Here is a 24,646-nt window from a genome sequence, read left to right as displayed (position 1 = left end):
TCCCCGAATGCAGAATTCTGCCAGAGGGAGCATGACTGTCTCTGTTGGCACAAAGCGAGAGCAACAAAGACAGCGTCAGCCTCCGGGAGGGTCCACGTGTGCTCACACTCTCCGCTCATGGATGGCCACATGTGCCCTGAAGACAATGTCAGCCCCCGCGAGGGTCCACGCGTGCTCACACTCTGCGCTCATGGATGACCACACGCGCCCTGAAAACGGCGTCAGCCTCCGGGAGGGTCCACGAGTGCTCATGCTCTGCGCTCATGGATGGCCACATGTGCCCGCACCCTCGCGCAGGCATGGGCGGTCCCCAGGCTGCCACACTCAGGGTCTGTCTCTGCCCCGGCACCTCCAATCCATTCCTTCCACCAGGCCAGGGCCAGGCCTGCACACCCGCCACCTGCCACCTGCTGGGGCAGCAGCCACACACTCCCCCACTGCTCCCTGTTGGCGGCCGGGCATGGGCCGGCCTTGTTGGGGGACACAGGACAATTTGGGGCACTTGTCTTGCCTCCGTCCTCCTAGGAGAGCCTCAGGCTCACCCTACGTGGCTCTGAACAAGGGCCAGGCTCTGCACCGGGGGACCCCCTGCCCTGCCAGCCGGACCCTCAGGCCGCTCAGAGGGCCAGTCCCAGCACCTGCCCCTCGTCAGTGGACACAGGCTGCCGGCAGCATTGCTACTGACCAGAGACGGAGACGAAGGCACCCTAGCCAGCAACATAGGGGCTCTGTGTCCCAGGGTCTCCTTGAGGAACAGAAACTGTGCCCTGAGGGCCTAGGGCCAGGCTGCGGTGAGCAGCTCTGACCCCAGGTGCCTGGGTGCCCATGCCAGCCAAGCTCACGCCAGCAGAGTCGCTGCTCACAGGCCCTGACAGGGGAAAGCAAGAGCACACACACAGCCACATGTATGCGGCCACACAGACACACACACAGATGTTTGCTCTTATCTCTATGACGCACACCCTGAACTCACACGCCCCAGGCACATGGGTTCTATCTTGTCTCCCCATTTCCACGTCTGCCAAAGATGCAGCCTGCATCTGTGATGAGACCTCAGACAAAGCCACCAGGAACCTTCCTCAGACAAAGCCACCAGGAACCTTCCTCACACAAAGCCACCAGGAAACTTCCTCAGACAAAGCCACCAGGGAACCTTCCTCACACAAAGCCACCAGGAACCTTCCTCACACAAAGCCACCAGGGAACCTTCCTCAGACAAAGCCACCAGGAACCTTCCTCAGACAAAGCCACCAGGGAACCTTCCTCAGACAAAGCCACCAGGAACCTTCCTCAGACAAAGCCACCAGGGAACCTTCCCTGAAAGGCCTGGCCTGGAAGCTTCACAGACGCCAGGGCGCCGGCAGTCAGGGAAAGGCCCCGGAAGGTTCCGAAGTGCTGGGAGGCTGAGGCAGGAGGATCACTTGAGCCCAGGTGTTTGAGGATTACAGGGACCTCACCTGGCCTCGAGATACATTTTATTTTGTTTTTATATATTTTTTATTTTTTGAGACAAAGTCTCGCTCTGTCACCCAGGATGGAGTGCCGTGGTGCGTTCTCGGCTCACTGCAACCTCCGACTCCCTGGTTCAAGCGATTCTGCCTCAGCCTCCTGAGTAGCTGGGATTACAGGTGCCCGCCACCACACCTGGCTAATTTTTGTATTTTTAGTAGGGATGGGGTTTTGCCATGTTGCCCAGGCTGGTCTTGATTTCCTGACCTCAGGTGATCCACCCGCCTTGACCTCCCAAAGTGCTGGGATTACAGGTGTGAGCCACCGTGCCCACCCTGAGATAAATTTTAAAGGAAAAGACAAAAAAGCACCCCCTTCTCCTTCCCCCATCTCGACCTAAGAGGGGTGTTTGGGTGCATCCTCAGCCCCTCAGGGTGCTCCAGCCCTCAGCCGGTCCGAGTACCGAGGCTCCTGCTGGTCACCCCTGCTGGGGTCTGCCCTGGGCCGCAGGAGCTGTCCTCCTAGTCTGGGTGGGGCCCAGCTCTCCCTGCCCACCCCCAGCCCAGCTCCCACTAGCCCTGAAGGCCACCGTCCCGCTGGCCAGGGCTGGACTGGTGTGGGTGCTCCCTTCCTCCTAGGAGAGGGACTCCTGGGTCCTTCTTGGGAGATAGGGAGCTTCTTGGGACATGGGGACTCTTGGGAGATGGGGAACTTCTTGGGAGATGGGGAGCTCTTGGGAGATGGGGAACTCAAAGCACCCTACCCAGCTGCACTCTTGGCCCCATGGCCCCAGGACCTGGGATGCCACCCCCCACACAGCTTTGCTGGGGGAGGTGGTTTCCCACGTGGAGTGGTAGGGGGCATGTCCCCTTGGGGCAGCTGGTGGCCAGTCTGAGTCTGTTCAGAGGCTGCGACTGTGTGCCAGTGCCAAAGCGCCTCTAGGAAGTACAGAATCTAATGTGCCACGGAGGTCCCATCCCCAGCTGCAGGTGGCAGATGGCCCATGTGCGTGCTGTGTGGCTGCAGCTGCCCCCTACCTCCGATCACCCATCCCGAAGCAGGGTATGGGGCACTCCATGGAGGGCGCTGGTCAGGCACAGGCTGTCTCCAGGGGACACCAGGGAGGAGGATCCCGAGTGGCTGAGACCCTGGCATCTGCAGAGGCGCCCCTAGGCCCACACACCCCATGACCTTAGGGGTCTAGGCCATTGCTGGACAGGCCCCAGATGACTTAGTACCACCAGGCCAGCGGCTGGCCCCACAGTCTCGGTGCAGGGGGGACAGGGCCACACAGGTGTCCTCCCCGCCGTGGCTGCCCGTGCGATGCTCCCGATGTCCTCAGGGTTAGGTTCTGACTGCGGGACAGGGAGGTGGACTGCACGGCTGCTGCGGCCTTGAGGCTCCTGCTCTGCCCCCACTGCCCCCGTCCCCCCCCCCCGCCACCCTGCGTGCCGGGTGCACAGGTATTTTCCATTTTGGGGTAAATGTTTAATCGAACATTTACAGAAAAGTCACAGGTAGAGTACAAAGAATGTTTTCGCTGGACCATCTGAAAGTCCGTTGCTGAATTGGCTCCTCACTCCACGTCCTTGAGTGCATTTTACAAACTGGGAAGTTTTTTGCCTCACGTAACCCAGCACAGCCGTCCCGGGGCAGGGCACGCCTCGGGGTCAGACCCCAGCCTGGGCTTCCCCGTGGCCCAGTGATGTCCCTCGCAGGAAGGAGATCAGCCTGGGACCACACATTGCAGCGAGCTCTCATTGTGCCTTCAGTCTCCGTCGGTCTGGAATATTCCCGGGCCTTTCCCTGACTGCCATGGTCCTGGCGTCTTTGAAGCTTCCAGGCCAGGCCTTTTAGGGAAGGTTCCCCCGTGTGGCCTTGTCTGAGGTCTCATCACAGAGAGACCCGGGTTACGCATCTTTGGCAGGAAAGGCATGGATGCGACGCTCATGCCTTTCATGGATGGGTCTGCTCAGCCCACGCTGCCAGGTGGGGCAGGATTTTCACTGACCCAGAACCAGTGGAGTCCACCGTGAGGCTCCGTGAGGCTGGTGGCGCGTCTCCGTGGGGAGCTGACTCCTCCTCCCTCTGCCCTCCATGGGGGAAGTGCCTCCACCCTGCCCCAGCCCGGATCCGCCGCTTCTCCGGGGAACCCCGGTTCTTTTCAGACGCGCACCTGGGTACTGTGTCCGCTCCCGCCTGCTGGGGGGCCACTGCCCACGGGCCCCGGCAGAGCCGGAGGGTGCACACACACGCACGCACACATACGTGCACCTAGGCAGGCGCGCACGCACACGCACACCTGCTCAGGCACGCACACACACGCACGCGCACGCACACCTGCGCAGGCACGCACGCACACGCACACCTGCGCGGGCACGCACAGTCATGTGCACGCACACACAGCCATGTGTACGCAGACATGCACACAAACGCACAGGTTCACTTTCCTCTCTATGATGCAAACCCCCAGTCCACACCCCTGAGTGCCAGCCCACGGGTTCCTTCTTGTCCCCCCTTCTTTGTGTCCGTAGGCCCTGCTGCACCCCTCAGCACAGGGACACCCCATGGATGCTGCCTCCATCACCCCCTCAGGCCCTGTGCTTGGGGGCTTCCCTGCTCCATTGGGCCCAACGCCCAGAGCAGGGGCTCTGAGACCCCGATGGCCACCTCACTTGGCAGGACTTGATGGCTTTGGGACTGAATTGTTCCAGGCGGGAAGGGGAGGGAAGAACAGGAAAGAACCTCAGAGAAGAGAAAACGACCTGTGGAGGAGGAGGGAACCTAAAAGCTTAAGCTTTTACCCAAAAGAGCAGCCACCTCCAAGGAGGCTGCTTAACCCCAAGGGAGGGGTGCTCCACCCGCCTGCCGACCAAAGAGCCCCTCAGCACCCACAAGCCTGCCTGAAGGCAGAGAATTAGCCTTGCTCCCAGTCCCGGCCCCCTCCGACATCCCTGCTTAGTTTTAGACACACGCACACCCCGAAGTCTGAGTTCATTTCCATTTTCATCTACTGTTCTGGCATTGGAAGCAACATGATATCTTTTTATACTGTATTTTTCTGGGACAGTCCCTCTATATGATGTGATTCCTAGAAAAAGAATTTATAGCACAAACATTCCTTTAAAAATATGGCTCTTTCATGCTACTGTGCCATAATTAACCATAGACAATTAATATTTAAAGCTGTTATCACCCCACGAGGCAATGAAATTCCCTGAAATTCTCTGCTGCACATTCAGACACTTTTACGGGCAAGACTGAATTAGTGGCAGAGGGCAACTTGATTTTTAAAATCATCTTACAATCATGATTGATTCTTCATAGATCCCATCTGATGAATACTCAAAACCATTTGTCCAACATGTGTAAGAGAAACCACTCAGATCCGTTGAAAATATTCACTGGGAGGGTTTTGTGCATGAAAAAAAAGAAGAAAAGAAAAGCAACCTGACGTCCTCTCACGGCTGCAGCCTCTCTACATTCCCAAATCCAATTCACAGGGGATTGTTTGAGGCGCTGGGGCCCAGCCAGCCTGACAATGTCTACCCGCCATGGGCAGCACCTGCACTCCAACTCAATGGCCCAAATTATTGGGCCCAGGCAGGCACCCCACTGACAACAAGGGACACAAAAGGGTTCCGCACTGCAAGCTGTGGGTGGGAATTACAAAAGGTTAAGAGACTAAATATAAAAATGCTTTGAATATAAAATCAATGTGCTTTGTTACTAAAATCTGGGTGCTGTAATTTAACCAAAATAGGGTTTAGAATATCTGGCAATAGTCCATGTCTTGGAAATCATCTTTTCTTTTCAACGAAATGCAAATTCTTATTTGAAAGTTAAAAACAACTAAACAACTGAAATATTTCATATCAACAAAATAATAAAATACTGTGATGTGCAATTATGTATCACTGACATTAGGCCTCCAGAAAGAGAAAGGATTTGCCCTCTTTGTCTATTTATTTGTACCAGTGAAAGGCAGGTTTCTGGAGGGTTTGTTTCTGGCTGCTGTCGGGTATGGGAGGAAAGATGCCTGGGACCCCAAGTCCACGTCAGTTTGTGGGGGGTGAGTGTGAGCTCCTGGGAGGCCTGTCCCTGGGGTGGGGATGGCTGGGCTGAATTTCCAGCCTCTTCCATGGACAGTGGAGCGAGCCCTGTGCTCCCCACAATCTGGGCATGGGGGGCAGGGCTGGAGGTGCTCCTGGGAGACCCCAGTGGCCCTGACCCAGCAGGAGGTGCCCTCCAGGGCCTTCTGCTTCCTTCAGTCCAGAGACCTCAGGGGTGGCACGGGGGTGGCACGGGCATGCTAGGCATCTGTGGCAGGTGTTTATCGGCCCCTGGCTGTTGCCCTGAGCTTGAGAACACGCTGAGACATTGGCAATTGCTTTAAAACATGAGGCGGTGCGGCTTTGCTTGATTTCAGGTCTGACTCATGTCTGTGCTCTCTCGAAGCCTCCTTCTCTCCCTCCTCTCCCCAGGGCAGCCCGACCTCTGTGCCCCAAAGCCCAAAGGGTGTGAAGTCTGGAGGTGGCTGAGAACATTCCAGTTTGTGTTTGTGGCAGGTGGAGCAGGGTAGGGAGGCAGCACGTCCCACTGGTCGGGCTGGCCCAGTCCCCCATGCACGACCCCTGGGGCGGAGGCCACGGTGAGGCCTATTGGGTGTCCTGCCAGGCGAAGTCCAGCTGGGACCGGCGGGGGTGCTGCGTGAGCACAGCTGCCCAGGGTGGCCGGGTCAGAGCCCGTCTCCCACACTCCCCACACGCTCACCCCCAGCACTGGGCTTTTGCTACAAAAGCGGCAGACTTAGAGTCTCGTGGAAATGGAGGGTGAGACTACAGGCTGTTTCGGGGTCACAGCAGGGCACCCCACCTGCTTCCTTACCAGAGATGCGAGGGTCCCTGGGCTCCTCCTGCAGGGGTGGCTGGAGACTCAGGTCCTTGCCCGCCAGCCCTCTCTGGGACTTTCGAGTCGGTTGGTGCACCTGTGGGGGCCCAGCAGGGGTACGTTCGTGATGGGTTATTTGGCAAAGACAGCCATTCTCCCCTTCTCCTCCGGTAAGAGTCTTTGCCAGCACATTGCGCTTCTCGTCTCTGTGTGGCCTGGTGTGGCCAGGCCGTGTAACCAAGTTCTGAGCAACGGCAGTGAGTGTGGCGCCTCCAGCAAGCTTCTTTAGAAGCGGAGGGCCCTAAACCCGCTTTTCTTCACGTTCTGGTTGCTTCGCATTCTTTAGTTTCATCTTTCTGAACTCGTCACAATCACAGGGGATCAAATTCATATGCTTGTCAAAAGCCTTGAAGGTGCCAATGAAGACTCGGCCATCTTGTAGGATACGTCTCATTCTGTGGTCCGTGTGCGGCAGCATCTTGCTACTCTTGCCCACGGTCATGACTGCCGTTCCCCCAGATCCAATGTCCACAGTTAAAACTTGGAGCTTCTGAACCTGGTATGAGGCCACCCACGGGCCCACCAATTGGGCTTCCCTCTGCTCGAGGGACACCAGTAGGCATGCCCCCTCCAGGAATGAGGCCCCCTCCACCAGGAATTAGAGGTCCACCTCCCCTAGGAATGAGTCCACCAAGACCCTAGCATACTGTTGATCCATCTCAGTCACTTTTTCCCCCGCAATGTGTCTTGTGAAATTGTGTAGAGTGTTTGTGAGCTTTTTGTCCCCTGGTTCTGCATTAATAACAGCTAATAATAAATGTATAGAGCAATTAAAAAAAAAAAAGAAGGGGAGGGCGCTTCTCCTTGCCACTTATGCTTCCCCCTTTCTCCTAGCTGGAATAGGGGCATGATGGCTAGAGCCTGTGCAGCCATCCAGGACCATGAGGTGGTGCAGGAAGATGACAGTGGCAGAATAGGCAACAGGAACTGGGGTCCCCAGTGGCTGGGGAGGGAGATCACCTCTCCCTCTTGAGCTCTTATGGGAGCGAGAAGTCACCGTGGCTGGGCTGAAGCCACTCTAGTGTTGTTTGCTAAAAGTAGCCACATCTCATCCTAAGCACATGGCCTGCTTGGAGGAAGCCAAATGTGGCAGGGCGTTGGGAAGCCTGTGCCACGCAGCACAGGGTCAGTGGCGGGGAGCCACCCAAGGGGCTTGGTGAGAGCCGTCCTGCTCTCTGGCTGTGGCTGGGCTTTGTCCCAGGTGGGTGTTCCTAGTGGGCATAGTCTGTGACTGCAGGGAGAGGGCTGCCCAGACCTGGAGCTTCCACCATGGATGTGCATGTCTCAGCCACTGGCTCAGGAGAGTCCTCGGAAGGGACTTCGGCGGGCAGGTACCCTGGAGATTTTCTGGCCCAAGTTTCTTTCAGGCCTCATGTTGGATTATCTTCTGGCCTGATGTCTGTGCCCTGTAGGTGAGTGGCCATCTGGGTGGGGATCCTGCTTGGTGGCTGGAGGGCGTGTCACGGTCGGTGCCAGGCGGGCAGGTTTCTGCAGGTGCCGTCTCTGCAGCCACGGGGCAGGAGTCTCACGGGACATCCTGCGTCCCATGGCCCCCAGCCCTCTCCCAGGTAAGCAGAGGTGGAAACTTGAGGCTGGGACCAGCACAGCTGCCCGCGGTCCCAGGACGCACTGCAGGCCAGGCCAGAGGCTTCAACGGGGCCCACCTCTTTGCATGGGTCTGGCCAGAGGGAAGGACGCCTGTCTGGGAGCCAAGCAGGCAGCGCTGTGACTGGGCCAGGGACAAATGTGAGCAAGGGACTTTGGTTTGGTTTTTTTGAGAATGCGAAGTTCATGCTTACAAGGAAATGATTCATAGTGTATTTTCCCTGGACACGCTGGACAGCCTCAGAATGCCACCGTTTTGTTTTCTTTCAGGATGATGGCTAAAGCCGGCCCCCCTGTCCCTGCTGGCTGGTTGCGAGGTCTTGCTTGATTCTAGGGCCTCCGTGCAGCTGGGCCTGAGCCTGTCTGGAATTGGCCCACCCTTCCAGGCCTGAGCAGGGGTTGCTGACTGAGGGAGGGGCTCCGGGAGCTGCCTCAGACCTTGGGGTGACGCTGGTGGGTCCAGGTAGACAGAGCTGTGTTCCTGACAGTGGGGCTGACACCTCTGGGCCTCCCAGCCAGGAATACTCTTGCTGAAGCCATGATTATCTTAGTTTTCTCCTACTTGGGGATGAATGCTGTCCTGGCTGGAACTGAAACTTAGAAATGATTCCGTTGCGTCTGCAGGGCTCCTGGCCGGAGTCCCCAATCCCCTAAGGGCCCGAGGGCTGTGGTGGGGGCCTGGCAGGGCTCCAGGTACCGAGTGAGGCCCTCTGCCCAGCACCCTGCTGTCCCGGGGCAGGGAGGCCACATGTCCCCACCATGTCCCAGGGTGCCGTGAAGGCCACATGTTGGGGGCAGACTTTCAATGGGAGATGGGAATTGGGAAGAAAAGTTTGTGTCATCTGCTGCATGGAATGAAGGGTAACAATTCATGGATCATGGTTTGGAAGCAGCAAGCCCGATAAATCAGTCCTAAATGGGATTACGGATTACATAAAGAAGGGAAGATAAAGACTAAAGAGGCCGGGCGTGGTGGCTCACGCCTGTGATCCCAGCACTTTGAGGGGCCAAGGCGAGCAGATCATGTGAGGTCAGGAGTTTGAGACCATCCTGGCCAACATGGCAAAACCCCATCTCTACTAAAAATACAAAAATTAGTCGGGCGTGGTGTTAGGGTTAGTCCTGCTGGGTCCTTGGCCCAGTCGCTGAGACAGGAGACAGACAAAGCAAGGACCCTGCTGACCGTGCTCTGGGGAAACCTGCCCAACCAGCCCCTTCTCGTGAGGCGTTATACAGTTTTAAGAAAAGGAAAGTAAAAGCAGCCTGTAATCCCAGCACTTTGGGAGGCTGAGGCGGGAGGACTGCTTGAACTCAGGAGTTTGAGACCAGCCTGGGCAACATGGCGAGGCCCTGTCTCTACAAAAAAATACAAAATATTAGCCGGGCACGGTGGCTCGTGCCTGTGGTTCCAGCTACTCCAGAGGCTGAGGTGGGAGGATCACCTGAGCCCGGGAGGTGGAGGCTGCGATGAGCCGAGATCACGCCACTGCACTCCAGCCTGGGTGACAGAAAGAAAGTAGAAGCCTACGGGAGTGCCCCTCCCTGACCCTGGCCTCCCCCTCCTCTTCTCAGTGTGGACTTGACTGCACCAGACCCCAGGCCACGCTCCTCTCCTCCGGGGCGCCCCCTGCACAGGCCTGGGTGGAGGCCAGCATGAGCACTCAGTCATCCGTCCTTGGGGTGGACACTGCTGTTGCCCTCCCTTTATGGATGAGGAAACTGAGGCACAGATAGGTTTAGCTTCACATCAGAGTGAAAGCAGCCGCCCAGCCTCCCAGGGTTGGTCTCGGATGCACCCGTGAGGCCCAGGCAGAGCTCGGCACCCAACTCCAAATGTCTGTGGTTCAAGCCCCAGCAGGTCTTACAAAAACAAAAGCACGTTCCTCTAGGTTTCCCAAGGGAAATATCTTTTGTGCTGGAGAATTTACGGCTGGACACTCACATCATCGTCAAGCCAGAAGCAGCCTGAGCCGGGCTGAGAGTGGGGGGAGGCCCCCAGGGAGGATCCGTCCCAGACTCAGGCAGTGGGGCCGGCGCGGGGGGCCCGCGCGGGGTAGGGTGCGATGCAGGCACGAGGCTGGTTTCAATTGAGACTTTGGCTCTGAAAATCTCTCCCAGTAGAAGGCGTGGCGCCCAGTAAGTATTTTTATGCAGAAATATGAGAGCTATTCCACCTATGCAGTGTGGAACTGCTTCTATCAACTGAGGTGAAGGCAGACGAGGGGGCGCGGGCCGGGCCCCCCGTGGGCCTGCTGGCCTGAGGCTTGGCCGCCTTGGCCTCCCGTGGAGTGGCACCGGGCCCTGCTGCCCCACCTGGGATGCCCGCATGCTCTTTTATATGATGAATGACGCCTGCGCTTGCTGGCCCTCTCACAGCTGTTGTCTGGAAGGAGACTCGTCTGATCCTAGAAGAGTGAGCTCCCTGCAAGCACAGACCCCCGAGGCTCTGAGGCTCTGGGGCTTCTGGCCACCAGCTGGGTGAGGTTTCTGGGGGCAGGGGCACAGGCATGGAGGTGGCCCTGGTGGCGGAGGCTCTTCCCAGGGGCACAGGCATGGAGGTGGCCCTGGTGGCGGAGGCTCTTTCCAGGGGCACGGGCATGGAGGTGGCCCTGGTGGCGGAGGCTCTTCCCAGGGCGGCCAGGGCCATTCCGCTGCCACTTTCTCCCGCTTCAGCCATGTGAGTCATGGAACCTCAGGGAGAACTCGGGGCCGAGTGACCGGCCAGGAGTGCTGGCTGCTGAGAGGGACTGCTGCAGACAGTGACCAGGAGGGTCACAGGCCACACAGTGCCCGGGAGAAAGGGCCCTGGCACAGCCTGCCAACCACGCCCCTCAGCCCTCAGCCCTGTCTCACTGCAGGAGAGCCCAGAGCTGAGCTGAGCTCACAAGGCAGTGTGGCTGGCTGGGTTGGGGTCTGCGGCACCCTTGGGACAGGCACACCCTGGGCAGGAAGATGTGAGGGAGGCTTTGGGGCGTGCTAGGCTGGCTTAAGGGACAGGAAAGGGGGGTCCAGGCCAAGGCTCACCGGACTCCGGCTTGGGAAGGGGCTGGCCCTGCCTGCTTGCCCCAGGGGCCTGGAGGGTTGGAGTTGGGGGATCACCCCAGTGCGGCAGCCGGGTCGGGGGACTGTGAGGACTCAGGCGCGGCAGGTGGGGCTCAGGTCTAGAGTAGAGAGGCCTTGGCACTTGGGGAGGCAGTGCGATGGCCGCCTGGTGGTGCCATCTGTGCAAATCCTGGGGAGAGGCCTCCAGGGGACTTGGGGCTGCATGTGGTGGGAAGGGCTGGGCAGGGACATGGCAGGGATTGAGCTCGCATCGGCCAAGGCAGGTGACGAGGGCTGGCATATGAGGCGCATTTGGGGATGACCAGGGACGTCTCGTCAAACCTGGGACATTTATCTGCATGTGGAAGGTGGTGGCGCACAGCCCACCCCTGCTAAGTTGTGGATCTGGGCTCACCACAGCCTCTCAGATCTGCCCTGTGCTCCTCAACCCAGGAACCTGCGGCCTGTGTCCTCCCCAAGCAGCACCTCAGGCTCAGATCCCAGCTTTGGGGGCCGGGAACCTCAGCTGTCAGCTGGGCCCTCTTCAAAGGCCCCCAAACTCAAAGTGCCAGGCATTTGTCCAGTGGGGACCCCCACGCCCGACCCCCGTTTACTGAGCCTTGGGGTGCAGGGCTGTGGCAAGAAGGACCCGGTGGCCGGCAGCACCCCAGGGCCTCCCAACGCTGTCAAGACTGTTCCCTCAGTCCGGCACTGAGACGCACACCACGCTGCACGGGAGGGTTTGACGCACACCGCTCGCTGCACGGGAGGGTTTGACGTACACCGCTCGCTGCACGGGAGGGTTTGACGCACACCGCTCACTGCACGGGAGGGCTTGACGCACACGGCTCACTGCACGGGAGGGCTTGATGCACACGGCTCACTGCACTGGAGGGTTTGACGCACACAGCTCACTGCATGGGAGGGCTTGACGCACACGGCTCACTGCATGGGAGGGCATGACGCACACACCATGCTGCACGGGAGGGCTTGACGCACACACCACGCTGCACGGGAGGGTTTGACGTACACCGCTCACTGCACGGGAGGGTTTGACGCACACCGCTCACTGCACGGGAGGGCTTGATGCACACCGCTCACTGCACTGGAGGGTTTGACGCACACAGCTCACTGCATGGGAGGGCTTGACGCACACGGCTCACTGCATGGGAGGGCATGACGCACACACCACGCTGCACGGGAGGGCTTGACGCACACACCACGCTGCACGGGAGGGTTTGACGTACACCGCTCACTGCACGGGAGGGTTTGACGCACACCGCTCACTGCACGGGAGGGCTTGATGCACACCGCTCACTGCACTGGAGGGTTTGACGCACACAGCTCACTGCATGGGAGGGCTTGACGCACACGGCTCACTGCATGGGAGGGCATGACACACACACCACGCTGCACGGGAGGGCTTGACGCACACACCACGCTGCACGGGAGGGTTTGACGCGCACACTGCTCACTGCACAGGAGGGTTTGACACGCACCGCTTGCTGCACTGGAGGGATTAAGCTTTGATTCAACTCCATGAGTAACTCTGGAATGATCCCTGTGAAGTCTAGGCTGCACATTCTATGGAAGTGCAGTTCTCACTGGCCCCAGCCTTGGGGGGCAGAGTTGGGGGCTGGGGGGTTCTGACGGAGCACCTGGGCCTCATCTCCATGAAGAAACGTGAGGCAACCCGTGCAGAAGCGGAGCAGCGGGAAACCCTGACCTCGAGAGAGCAGTCGGCGCCGCGGCCCCCAGAGCCATGGCCGGCGGCTGCTGTGGGGGCTCCTGGGCGGCAGGAGTGGCTGGGGCCGTGTCTGGGCTGGCCACTGGCCTCGAGGCCTGGGTGAGTCTGCTGCCCTCAGCCAAGTAGACCCAGAAACTCTGCCCTGAGGACCCCACGAGGCTGCAGCCCCTGCCAGGCTCAGGGCAGACGAACAATCGGCTTGAGCCTCCACAGCCACCCGTGACTGCTTGTGTGGGGATGTGGGCTGCCCGGCCCTGCCTCCTTTCACCCACGCGTGATGACTGACCCTGGGTGCGGCTTGCTCCTGCTCTGGCCTGGTTCTGGGTCCCCATGACCCCACCCCCACCTTGACTGCTGGGCCTGGGCCCACCCATCCCCAACTGGTTTGTGAGCTCCACTTACCAAGCAGGCCACCAGGGGTGTCCTCCTGGCCATGGAGGGCACCCAAATGCAGCTCCAGGTCTCCCCTGGGCAGGGGCACGTCGGCTTCTGCACCTCCCTTGGCAGCTCTGGGCCCCGGCACCCCAGCTGCGGGGCTGGACACAGGATAAGGGATGCATTCGAACCCACTGCAAAGGAATGGGGGCAGCTTGGCTCTACTCACCCCACACCAAACTAGGGTGCAGGCAGACAGCGTGGCCCATGCCCTGGACCCTGGAACTTGCCTACACTGAGTCCAGGGAGCACTACTCAGCCTCTCTGGGAGGTCTCCTGCTGGGATGGGGCCAGTTGAGGCCCAGAGAGAAAAAGGACCTCGCCAGGGAGAAGACAGCAGGTCTTGGCTTGAAGGAAGAGCTGCCTGCCGCCCCCATTATTATTTATGACAACTCCAGCAGCGTCACCTCTCGGGTGCGTTCTGACTTCACAGTGGGTCCAAGTTTACCCCAAATGTCAGACTGTCCTTAACTCAGGAGACGGGCCGGTGGGAAAAGGGAGTGTGAGAGCTGCGGCGTCACACTCAGGTCTGGTCGCCTGGGGCACTGCTAAGTTCTGACTGTGAATGGTAAAATGCATGGATTTTTCATACTGCAGGGCTTAGAGTGAGGCCTCTTCCTGGAGTCCTGCAGCTCAGGCCTCTGTTTGCGTGTGGGTTTGTGCACACACTGGCCTGGTCCAGTGTGTTCCTGGGAGGCCTGGTGATGTGTGCGTGGGGAGTGGCGCCCAACTACGCCTGGCTGATAAGGGCCATTCCCCTCCTGGCTGCACCAAGAGAGGCCTGAGCATCTCTGCAGCCGACCCTCCTCCCAGGAGCACCCGAGGGCCGGAGTCCTGATGTCTCCACTCCAGACACGGACCCAGGCCCAGAGGCTTGGGGGCCGAGCGCTGGGGGAGACTAGGGGCTCTGACCAGGGGCTCGCGGTCTCAGAAGGCAAGAGGGGCCACGGCAGAGGGTCAGGTACTGAAATTCAAGGGAGCTGTTTCCTTAGAACAGACATTGAATATTTCATTTGTCATAACCAGGACTTAGCCCAGGTCTCTAGGGGAAAAAAGGACAAGGAATTAATGTGACCTAAATGAACTCAAAACAAACTCAAAACTAACTCATTGGTGTCACACGTACTCACAATGGGGTCTGGATGAGTGTCTCTTGGTTGTCTGTGTCCACTTTGAAAAAGTTGACCTCAGAGTAGGCTGACAGCTGCACGTATCTGACGCCCGCTGAGATCTGCAGGACCCGGCCGCTCTCGCCTTCCAGGAGAGAGGAGCAGGCAGTGAACACTCACAGGCACCCAGGAGCGGGGTGCGCGGGCACAGGGCTCACCAAGACTCCGCCTGCGGGCAGGGGCCCGGGGCAGGCTTCTGGGACGCTGTGTTTATAACTCAGCGGGGCCACATTTGCCAGTGGCTGTGACCCTGGCGGGCTGAGGACCCCGGCTTGCCCTCCGTGGCCTCTCTGCTCCTCTCCCATGCCCTGCAGAAGTTTCCCAGCCCTGGGATCTCTGGTGCTGGCCACACTCACCCCAATACCCCTATACCCCTGTACCCCTTGCCTCAGGTCCTGGATCCTGAATCTCCAGCTCTAGGCCTCGGGGACCCCTGGCTCCACCCCTGCCCTAGCCTGGGGCTGGCACACTATGGGAAGGCATCTCCTTGCTGACCAGCCTCAGGGGTTCACCTCAGGCACACCCAGGCCCTGGGCTGGTCAGGGGCGTGGGGTGGCACTGGCACTCACAAGCTCCTGGGCCTCCATGGTGGTCCTCATCACCCTGGCAGATAGCAGGCTCTCCGTGCCCATCTCCCACCTTGACCCGGGGGGATGGGCTCCCCCCTCCACTAAGGTACCCAGCACAGGGCCTGGCACACAGCTGGTGCCCACCAAGTGTCTGCTGAGTCAGCTGCTCCATCCTGCACCCCATTGCTCCTGGGAACCTCAGGCTGCAGGTGGCCCCCAGAGGACAGTGCCCAAGGAGTGGACACCACTGTCCCTCTGAGTTGCTGAGTGCAGATGCTCTGGGCCCTGCTGGGCAGGTGGAGGTGGCAGAGCTGGGTGTTCAGCCACACCCAGAAGACCCCACGTGGGAGTGCTGGATAGCAGGGAGGAGTGGCTTGGGTACAGTGGGTGGAGGCAAGATGGCTGTGCCGAGAGGAGCAAAGAGGAAGAGGAAGGAGGCCAGATGTGGTGGCTCACCCCTGTCATCCCAGCACTTTGGGAGGCCGAGGCGGGTGGATCTCCTGAGGTCAGGAGTTTGAGACCAGCCTGGTCAACATGGCGAAACCTGTCTCTACTAAAAATACAAAAAGTAGTCAAGTGTGGTGGCAGCACCTGTAATCATCCCAGCTCCTTGGGAGGTTGAGGCAGGAGAATCGCTTGAACCCAGGAGGTGCAGGCTGCAGTGAGCCAGGATCATGCCACTGCACTCCAGCCAGGGTGACAGAGAGAGATTCCGTCTCAAAAAAAAAAAAAAAAAGGGAAACAAAAGAAGAAGAGGAAGGAGACCAGTCCGGTGCCCCAGAGTGGATGCTGAGCTTTGGGACGGGCTCCCAAGTGGGAAGTGACTGGACTTCAGCAAACATGGGCCATTCGGACAAAGCAGGGCCCAGGCAGGCTCCCACTTGGGGTGGCCATGGAGGGGTCGCCTCAGAGCCTGGGGCTACCCCCAATCATCACGGATGATGTATCACACCCTGCACCCCTGGCACTAGGCACGGGTCCAGGGCCTGGTCATGCGGACTCTGAGGACAAGGTCCTATGGAGGACAGGTTGACAGGAACCCAGCCTCTCATCTTACTAAGATCTGGCAAAGGAGACACGACTGGGAAAGCAAAGATGTCAAATGTAAAAACACTAGCGTTAGCCTGCTGGACATCTGTATGGGGATGGAGTAACTGGGATCTATTGACACCCCTGGTTCCAACAACCAAGAAAGCCGACGAAGTGCAATGAAATTGATATCAGGATCCCGGACACCAGGCAACTCAGGACAGATCCTTGAAAGAAGGAAACAAACGGCGTGGACTCTATAATTGCCCTGGCTGCTGCCTTAAGAGAACGTGCAGGATGAGCTGCAGAGAGGGGAAACCGAGGCAGAGCCCAACAAACCCCTCAGTTGAGGAAAATGAGCAGAGAATCTGGGGAACAAGGCACATAGTCAGAGTTTTAAAATTCAAAGGGCAGAGCAGCGAAGAGGAGAGAGAGGACCCTGAGTAGGGGGAGGACCCTGCAGCCCGCAGGAGGCCCTGGAGTGTTCAGCAGAGCACCATTCAGCACACCCGGGACAAAACTCCACGAGGCTGGGGAAGAACCATCTGAAGAATTAAGAGGGACCAGGACCTGGGCCTCACACAGGACTGGGCATGGTGCCTGTCCTCATCAGCCAGGCTGGAAAAACTCAGAGGTCACAGGAAGCGGGGGCAAGCTTTCAGAAGGGTCTTGCTACAGTCATGGGGAACCACTGGTGTGAGGCAGACAGGTCTCCAGCAGACCTGTCTAACAAATCATAAAAGCAAGACCCAAGAGGATTAAACTGTCTCCAAGTCACTAAACTGTGCCCCAGAACAAAGCTCAAGAATATTTATAGGAATACAAAAATATCCAACACCCAACAAGGTAAAATTTACAATGTCTGGCATCCAATCAAAGATTATGAGGCATGCAAAGAATGCAGGAAAGTATGGCCCATAACAAGGAGAAAAATCCATCTACTGAAACCGGTCCAAAACTGACACGGATGTTAGAATCAGCAGTAGAGGACATTCAAGCATGGTGATCATAACCGTATTCCATGTTCCAAAGTTAAACAGACACACAGAAGATATAAACAAGAACAAAGAGCCGGGCGCAGTGACTCACACCCGTAATCCCAGCACTTTGGGAGGCCAAGGTTGGCAGATCACCTGAGGTCAGGAGTTTGAGACCAGCCTGGCCAACATGTCAAAACCCCATTTCTACTAAAAATACAAAAAATTAGCTGGGTGTGGTGGCACGTGTCTGTCATCCCAGCTACTTGGGAGGCTGAGGCAGGAGAATCATTTGAACCTGGGAGGTGGAGGTTGCAGTGAGCCGAGATTGTACTACTGCACTCCAGCCTAGGAGACAGAGCGAGACTCTGTCTCAAGAAATAAACAAATAAACAAATAAATAAATAAGAAAAAAGAACGAAGTAAAACTTCTGGAGATGGAAATTATAATGTATGAGATAAAAAATATGCTGGATGTGATTCACAACAGGTTAAACATTGCAGAAGCAAAGATTTATGAACCTGGAAATGCAGTTGACCCTTGGCCAACATGGGGATGAGGGCCGCTGGCCCTCCATGCGGCTGAACATCCACATGTCAATTCTGACTCCCCACAACTTTAATAGCACACTGTTGACCAGAAGCCTTACTGAGAACAGAAAGTGTTGTTGAACACATATTGTGTGTATCTATTAAGCACTGTATTCTTATAATAAAGTAAGCTAGAAGAAAGAAAATCATAGTAAAAGAAGACAAGTCTGGGCGCAGTGGCTCACGCCTGTAATCCCAGCACCTTGGGAGGCTGAGGCAGGCGGATCACGAGGTCAGGAGTTTGAGACCGCCCTGGCCAATATGGTGAAACCCTGTCTCTACTAAAAATACAAATATCAGCTGGGCCTGGTGGCATGCGCCTGTAGTCCCAGCTACTCGGGAGGCTGAGGCAGGAGAATCACTTGAACCCGGGAGGTGGAGGTTGCAATGAGCTCTGATCATGCCACTGCACTCCAGCCTGGGCGACAGAGCGAGACAACTCAAAACAAAAAACAAAAAACATATTTACTATTCATTAAGTGGAAGTGGATTATCACAAAGATCATCCTTGTTGTCTTCACATTGAATACACTGAGGAGGAGGAGGAAGAAGAGGGGTTGGTCTTGCTGTTTTTGGGGTGGCCAAGGCAGAGGAAAACCTGTGTATGAGTGGATCCCGCAGTTCAAACCTGTTTTTGTTCAAGGGTCAACTGTACAGCTATAGAAGCCATCCCAAGTGAACCATCGAGGGAAAAAAAGAGTTAAAAAGAAAAAACAGAAGGAAGAAAGGAAGGGAACCAGCAAACAGTGGGACAATCTCAAGTAGCCCAATCATGGGTAACACATGGGAGAGGCTGTGCCAGAAAAATTACTGGAAGAAATAATGGTTGAAAATTTTCCAAATTTAATGAAAACACCTGAGGTCAGGAGTTTGAGACCAACCTGGCCTACATGGCGAAACCCTGTCTCTACTAAAAATACAAAAAAAATTAGCTGGGCGTGGTGGCGGGCGCCTGTAATCCCAGCTACTCGGGAGGCTGAGGCAGGAGAATTGCTCGAACCTGGGAGGCAGAGGTTGCAGTGAGCCAAGATCGCGCCATTGCACTCCAGCCTGGGTGACAGAGCAGAACTCCATCTCAAAAAAAAAGAAAATAAAATCAAGATGTTTCCAGACATACAAAAGCGGAAAGAATTCATCACTAGCAAACCTGTACTACAAGAAATGTTAAAGATTAAGTCCTTCAGGCAGAGGAAAATGAGAGCAGATGGAAATATGGACCCACAGGAAGAAGCGAGAAGAACCAGAAGCCACAGCAATGTGGGTCAACAGAAGAGAGTGCTTACTGTTTATTAAGTACACATTAAAACCTAAGTGGTCATTTAAATAAAAATAACAACATATTATTAATTTTATTACATATATGAACATAAAATGTATGAAAACAACTGCATAAAAATTGGGACTGGCAAAAAACGTATACAATTGTACAGTTCTTACGCGTGAAGTAGTATATTACATCTCTTGAAAATAACTGTGTCACCGCTTGCCAGGAGTAAAGAATAAAATAAAAAAAGAAAGAAAGAAACTGTGGTAAGTCAAGATGTACCTCTGCTACCCCTGACACAGCAAGACCAACCCTTCCTCCTCCAATACATTTACGATGATCCCCTTTTACTTAATGAGTTGTAAAACCCTAAAGTAATCCCTCAAATAACAAAACAAAGAGTTATAATTAATACATTAACGGAGCGCCAGGCGTGGTGGCTCACACCTGTAATCCCAGCACTTTGGGAGGCCCAGGTGGGCAGATTGCTTGAGACCAGGAGTTAAAGAGCAGCCTGGGCAACAGAGTGAGACCTCATCTCTAAAAGAAAAAAAAATTTTTTTTAAATTAACCAGGCGTGGTGGTGTGCACCTATAGTCCCAGCTACTCAGGAGGCTGAGGCAGGAGGATTACTTGAGCCCAGGAGGTCAAGGCTGCAGTAAGCTATGATTTCACTACTGTACTTCAGCCTGGGTGACAGACTGAGACCTTGTCTCAAAAAAAAAAAAATCAGTTAGAAAAAAAAAAATATATATATGTATATAAAATCAGAGACGATAAAATGGAATCATAAAAAATGCCCAATTCAAAAAAGATAAAAATAAATACAGAGGGGAAACAAACAGCTGGGGCAAATTAAAAAATAGTAAAATGGCTCTCCCTCTCCCTCTCCCTCTCCCTCTCCCTCTCCCTCTCCCTCTCCCTCTCCCTCTCCCTCTCCCTCTCCCTCTCCCTCTCCCTCTCCCTCTCCCTCTCCCTCTCCCTCTCCCTCTCCCTCTCCCTCTCCCTCTCCCTCTCCCTCTCCCTCTCCCCACGGTCTCCCTCTCCCTCTCTTTCCACGGTCTCCCTCTGATGCCGAGCCGAAGCTGGACGGTACTGCTGCCATCTCAGCTCACTGCAACCTCCCTGCCTGATTCTCCTGCCTCAGCCTGCCCAGTGCCTGCGATTGCAGGCGCGCGCCGCCACGCCTGACTGGTTTTCGTATTTTTTTGGTGGAGACGGGGTTTCGCTGTGTCGGCCGGGCTGGTCTCCAGCTCCTAACCGCGAGTGATCTGCCAGCCTCGGCCTCCCGAGGTGCCGGGATTGCAGACGGAGTCTCGTTAACTCGGTGCTCAATGGCGCCCATGCTGGAGTGCAGTGGCGTGATCTCGGCTCGCTACAACCACCTCCCAGCCGCCAGCCTTGGCCTCCCAAAGAGCCGAGATTGCAGCCTCTGCCCGGCCGCCCCCCATTCTGGGAAGCGAGGAGCGTCTCCGCCTGGCCGCCCATTGTCTGGGATGTGAGGAGCCCCTCTGCCTGGCTTCCCAGTCTGGAAAGTGAGGAGCGTCTCTGCCCGGCCGCCATCCCATCTAGGAAGTGAGGAGCGCCTCTTCCCGGCCGCCATCCCATCTAGGAAGTGAGGAACGTCTCTGCCCGGCCGCCCATCGTCTGAGATGTGGGGAGCACCTCTGCCCTGCCGCCCCGTCCGGGATGTGAGGAGCGTCTCTGCCCGGCCGCCCCGTCTGAGAAGTGAGGAGACCCTCTGCCTGGCAACCGCCCCGTCTGAGAAGTGAGCAGCCCCTCCGCCCGGCAGCCGTCCCGTCTGAGAAGTGAGGAGCCCCTCCGCCCAGCAGCCACCCCGTCTGGGAAGTGAGGAGCGTCTCCGCCCGGCAGCCACCTCGTCCGGGAGGGAGGTGGGGGGGTCAGCCCCCCACCCGGCCAGCCACCCCGTCCGGGAGGGAGGTGGGGGGATCAGCCCCCCGCCCGGCCAGCCGCCCCCGTTCGGGAGGTGAGGGGCGCCTCTGCCCGGCCGCCCCTACTGGGAAGTGAGGAGCCACTCTGCCCGGCCAGCCGCCCCGTTCGGGAGGGAGGTGGGGGGGTCAGCCCCCCACCCGGCCAGCCGCCCCGTCCGGGAGGGAGGTGGGGGGGTCAGCCCCCCACCCGGCCAGCCGCCCCATCCGGGAGGGAGGTGGGGGTGTCAGCCCCCTGCCCGGCCAGCTGCCCCATCTGGGAGGGGGGTGGGGGGGTTAGCCCCCCGCCTGGCCAGCCGCCCCGTCCGGGAGGTGAGGGGCGCCTCTGCCCGGCCGCCCCTACTGGGAAGTGAGGAGCCCCTCTGCCCGGCCAGCCGCCCCCTCCGGGAGGGAGGTGGGGGGGTCAGCCCCCCGCCCGGCCAGCCGCCCCGTCGGGGAAGTGAGGGGCGCCTCTGCCCGGCCGCCCCTACTGGGAAGTGAGGAGCCCCTCTGCCCGGCCAGCCGCCCCGTCCGGGAGGGAGGTGGGGGGTCAGCCCCCCGCCCGGCCAGCCGCCCCGTCTGGGTGGGAGGTGGGGGGGTCAGCCCTCCCGCCTGGCCAGCCGCCCTGTCCGGGAGGGAGGTGGGGGGGTCAGCCCCCCGCCCGGCCAGCCGCCCCGTCCGGGAGGGAGGTGGGGGGGTCAGCCCCCCGCCTGGCCAGCCGCCCCCGTCCGGGAGGTGAGGGGCGCCTCTGCCCGGCCGCCCCTACTGGGAAGTGAGGAGCCCCTCTGCCCGGCCAGCCGCCCCGTCCGGGAGGGAGGTGGGGGTGTCAGCCCCCTGCCCGGCCAGCTGCCCCATCTGGGAGGGGGGTGGGGGGGTTAGCCCCCCGCCTGGCCAGCCACCCCGTCCGGGAGGTGAGGGGCGCCTCTGCCCGGCCGCCCCTACTGGGAAGTGAGGAGCCCCTCTGCCCGGCCACCACCCCGTCTGGGAGGTGTACCCAACAGCTCATTGAGAACGGGCCATGAAGACAATGGCAGTTTTGTGGAATAGAAAGGGGAGAAAGGTGGGGAAAAGATTGGGAAATCGGATGGTTGCCGTGTCTGTGTAGAAAGAGGTAGACATGGGAGACTTCATTTTGTTCTGTACTAAGAAAAATTCTTCTGCCTTGGGATCCTGTTGATCTGTGACCTTACCCCCAACCCTGTGCTCTCTGAAACATGTGCTGTATCCACTCAGGGTTGAATGGATTAAGGGCGGTGCAAGATGTGCTTTGTTAACCAGATGCTTGAAGGCAGCATGCTCCTTAAGAGTCATCACCACTCCCTAATCTCAAGTACCCAGGGACACAAACACTGCGGAAGGCCGCAAGGTCCTCTGCCTAGGAAAACCAGAGAACTTTGTTCACTTGTTTATCTGCTGACCTTCCCTCCACTATTGTCCTGTGACCCTGCCAAATCCCCCTCTGCAAGAAACACCTAAGAATGATCAATAAAAAAAAAAAAAAAAAAAAAAAAAAAATAGTAAAATGGTAAATTTAATCCTACTGTGTCAATAACCATATTAAATGTGAATGGTATAAACAGTTCAGTTAAAAGGCAGAGATTGTTAGATTGGATAAAAAGCAAGATGACGATATGCTGCCTACAAAAAGTACACTTTAAAAACATAGGCAGGTTAAAAGTAAAAGGATGGATAGAGCTACACCATGCTAATGCTAGTCAAAAGAAATAAAAAGTGACCATATTAATATCACAGAAAGTAGATGTAAGAGTAAGGACAGTTACTAGGGATAAAGAAAGTAATTTCACCGTGATAAGGGATCAATTGATTAAACTACATAAAAATCCTAAATGTGTATGCCCCCAATAACAGAGCCCCAAAATACATGAACCAAAAATTGAAACAAATAAAAGCAGAACATTTTTTCATGTGTTTTTTGGCTGCATAAATGTCTTCTTTTGAGAAGTGTCTGTTCATGTCCTTCACCCACTTTTTGATGGGGTTGTTTGTTTTTTTCTTGTAAATTTGTTTGAGTTCATTGTAGATTCTGGATATTAGCCCTTTGTCAGATGAGTAGGTTGTGAAAATTTTCTCCCATTTTGTAGGTTGCCTGTTCACTCTGATGGTAGTCTCTTTTGCTATGCAGAAGCTCTTTAGTTTAATTAGATCCCATTTGTCAATTTTGGCTTTTGTTGCCATTGCTTTTGGTGTTTTAGACATGAAGTCCTTGCCCATGCCTATGTCCTGAATGGTAATGCCTAGGTTTTCTTCTAGGGTTTTTATGGTTTTAGGTCTAACGTTTAAGTCTTTAATCCATCTTGAATTAATTTTTGTATAAGGTGTAAGGAAGGGATCCAGTTTCAGCTTTCTACATATGGCTACCCAGTTTTCCATTATTACCCATTTATTAAATAGGGAATCCTTTCCCCATTGCTTGTTTTTTCTCAGGTTTGTCAAAGATCAGATAGTTGTAGATATGCGGCGTTATTTCTGAGGGCTCTGTTCTGTTCCATTGATCTATATCTCTGTTTTGGTACCAGTACCATGCTGTTTTGGTTACTGTAGCCTTGTAGTATAGTTTGAAGTCAGGTAGCATGATACCTCCAGCTTTGTTCTTTTGGCTTAGGATTGACTTGGCGATGCGGGCTCTTTTTTGGTGCCATATGAACTTTAAAGTAGTTTTTTCCAATTCTGTGAAGAAAGTCATTGGTAGCTTGATGGGGATGGCACTGAATCTATAAATTACCTTGGGCAGTATGGCCATTTTCATGATATTGATTCTTCCTACCCATGAACATGGAATATTCTTCCATTTCTTTGTATCCTCTTTTATTTCATTGAGCAGTGGTTTGTAGTTCTCCTTGAAGAGGTCCTTCACGTCCCTTGTAAGTTGGATTCCTAGGTATTTTATTCTCTTTGAAGCAATTGTGAATGGGAGTTCACTCATGATTTGGCTCTCTGTTTGTCTGTTATTGGTGTATAAGAATGCTTGTGATTTTTGTACATTGATTTTGTATCCTGAGACTTTGCTGAAGTTGCTTATCAGCTTAAGGAGATTTTGGGCTGAGACAATGGGGTTTTCTAGATATACAATCATGTCATCTGCAAACAGGGACAATTTGACTTCCTCTTTTCCTAACTGAATACCCTTTATTTCCTTCTCCTGCCTAATTGCCCTGGCCAGAACTTCCAACACTATGTTGAATAGGAGTGGTGAGAGAGGGCATCCCTGTCTTGTGCCAGTTTTCAAAGGGAATGCTTCCAGTTTTTGCCCATTCAGTATGATATTGGCTGTGGGTTTGTCATAGGCAGCCAAAAAACACATGAAGAAATGCTTACCATCACTGGCTATCAGAGAAATGCAAATCAAAACCACAATGAGATACCATCTCAAACCAGTTAGAATGGCAATCATTAAAAAGTCAGGAAACAACAGGTGCTGGAGAGGATGTGGAGAAATAGGAACACTTTTACACTGTTGGTGGGACTGTAAACTAGTTCAACCATTGTGGAAGTCAGTGTGGTGATTCCTCAGGGATCTAGAACTAGAAATACCATTTGACCCAGCCATCCCATTACTGGGTATATACCCAAAGGACTATAAATCATGCTGCTATAAAGACACATGCACACGTATGTTTATTGCGACACTATTCACAATAGCAAAGACTTGGAACAAACCCAAATGTCCAACAATGATAGACTGGATTAAGAAAATGTGGCACATATACACCATGGAATACTATGCAGCCATAAAAAATGATGAGTTCACGTCCTTTGTAGGGACATGGATGAAATTGGAAATCATCATTTTCAGTAAACTATTGGAAGAACAAAAAACCAAACACCGCATGTTCTCACTCATAGGTGAGAATTGAACAACGAGAACAATGA

The 24,646-nt window shown here is 55.7% G+C and overlaps 1 protein-coding gene across 8 annotated transcripts in view; it reads right to left on the bottom strand.

Annotated features, from left to right (window-relative positions):
• MORN1 (MORN repeat containing 1) overlaps positions 1 to 24,646 on the bottom strand; it is a 76,235-nt gene that overhangs the window by 26,008 nt on the left and 25,581 nt on the right. For 6 of the 8 annotated variants that reach the window (XM_055382773.2, XM_055382785.2, XM_055382790.2 and 3 more), the window contains 2 exons: positions 14,359 to 14,482; positions 13,196 to 13,362 (listed from right to left, as the gene is read on the bottom strand). The exons of 1 other annotated variant lie outside the window; for it this stretch is intronic. In XM_055382773.2, coding sequence (XP_055238748.2) covers positions 13,196 to 13,362; positions 14,359 to 14,482 — 291 coding nt within the window. Of the gene's footprint in view, positions 1 to 10,304; positions 10,427 to 13,195; positions 13,363 to 14,358; positions 14,483 to 24,646 lie in introns of those variants that run through there. One more of the 8 variants, XM_055382798.2, reaches the window with a different exon arrangement.

The sequence above is a fragment of the Gorilla gorilla genome, chromosome 1 (genome assembly GCF_029281585.2).
Source record: "Gorilla gorilla gorilla isolate KB3781 chromosome 1, NHGRI_mGorGor1-v2.1_pri, whole genome shotgun sequence".
NCBI classification, from domain to species: Eukaryota; Metazoa; Chordata; class Mammalia; order Primates; family Hominidae; genus Gorilla; species Gorilla gorilla.
This window is presented reverse-complemented; position numbering and strand designations above follow the sequence as displayed.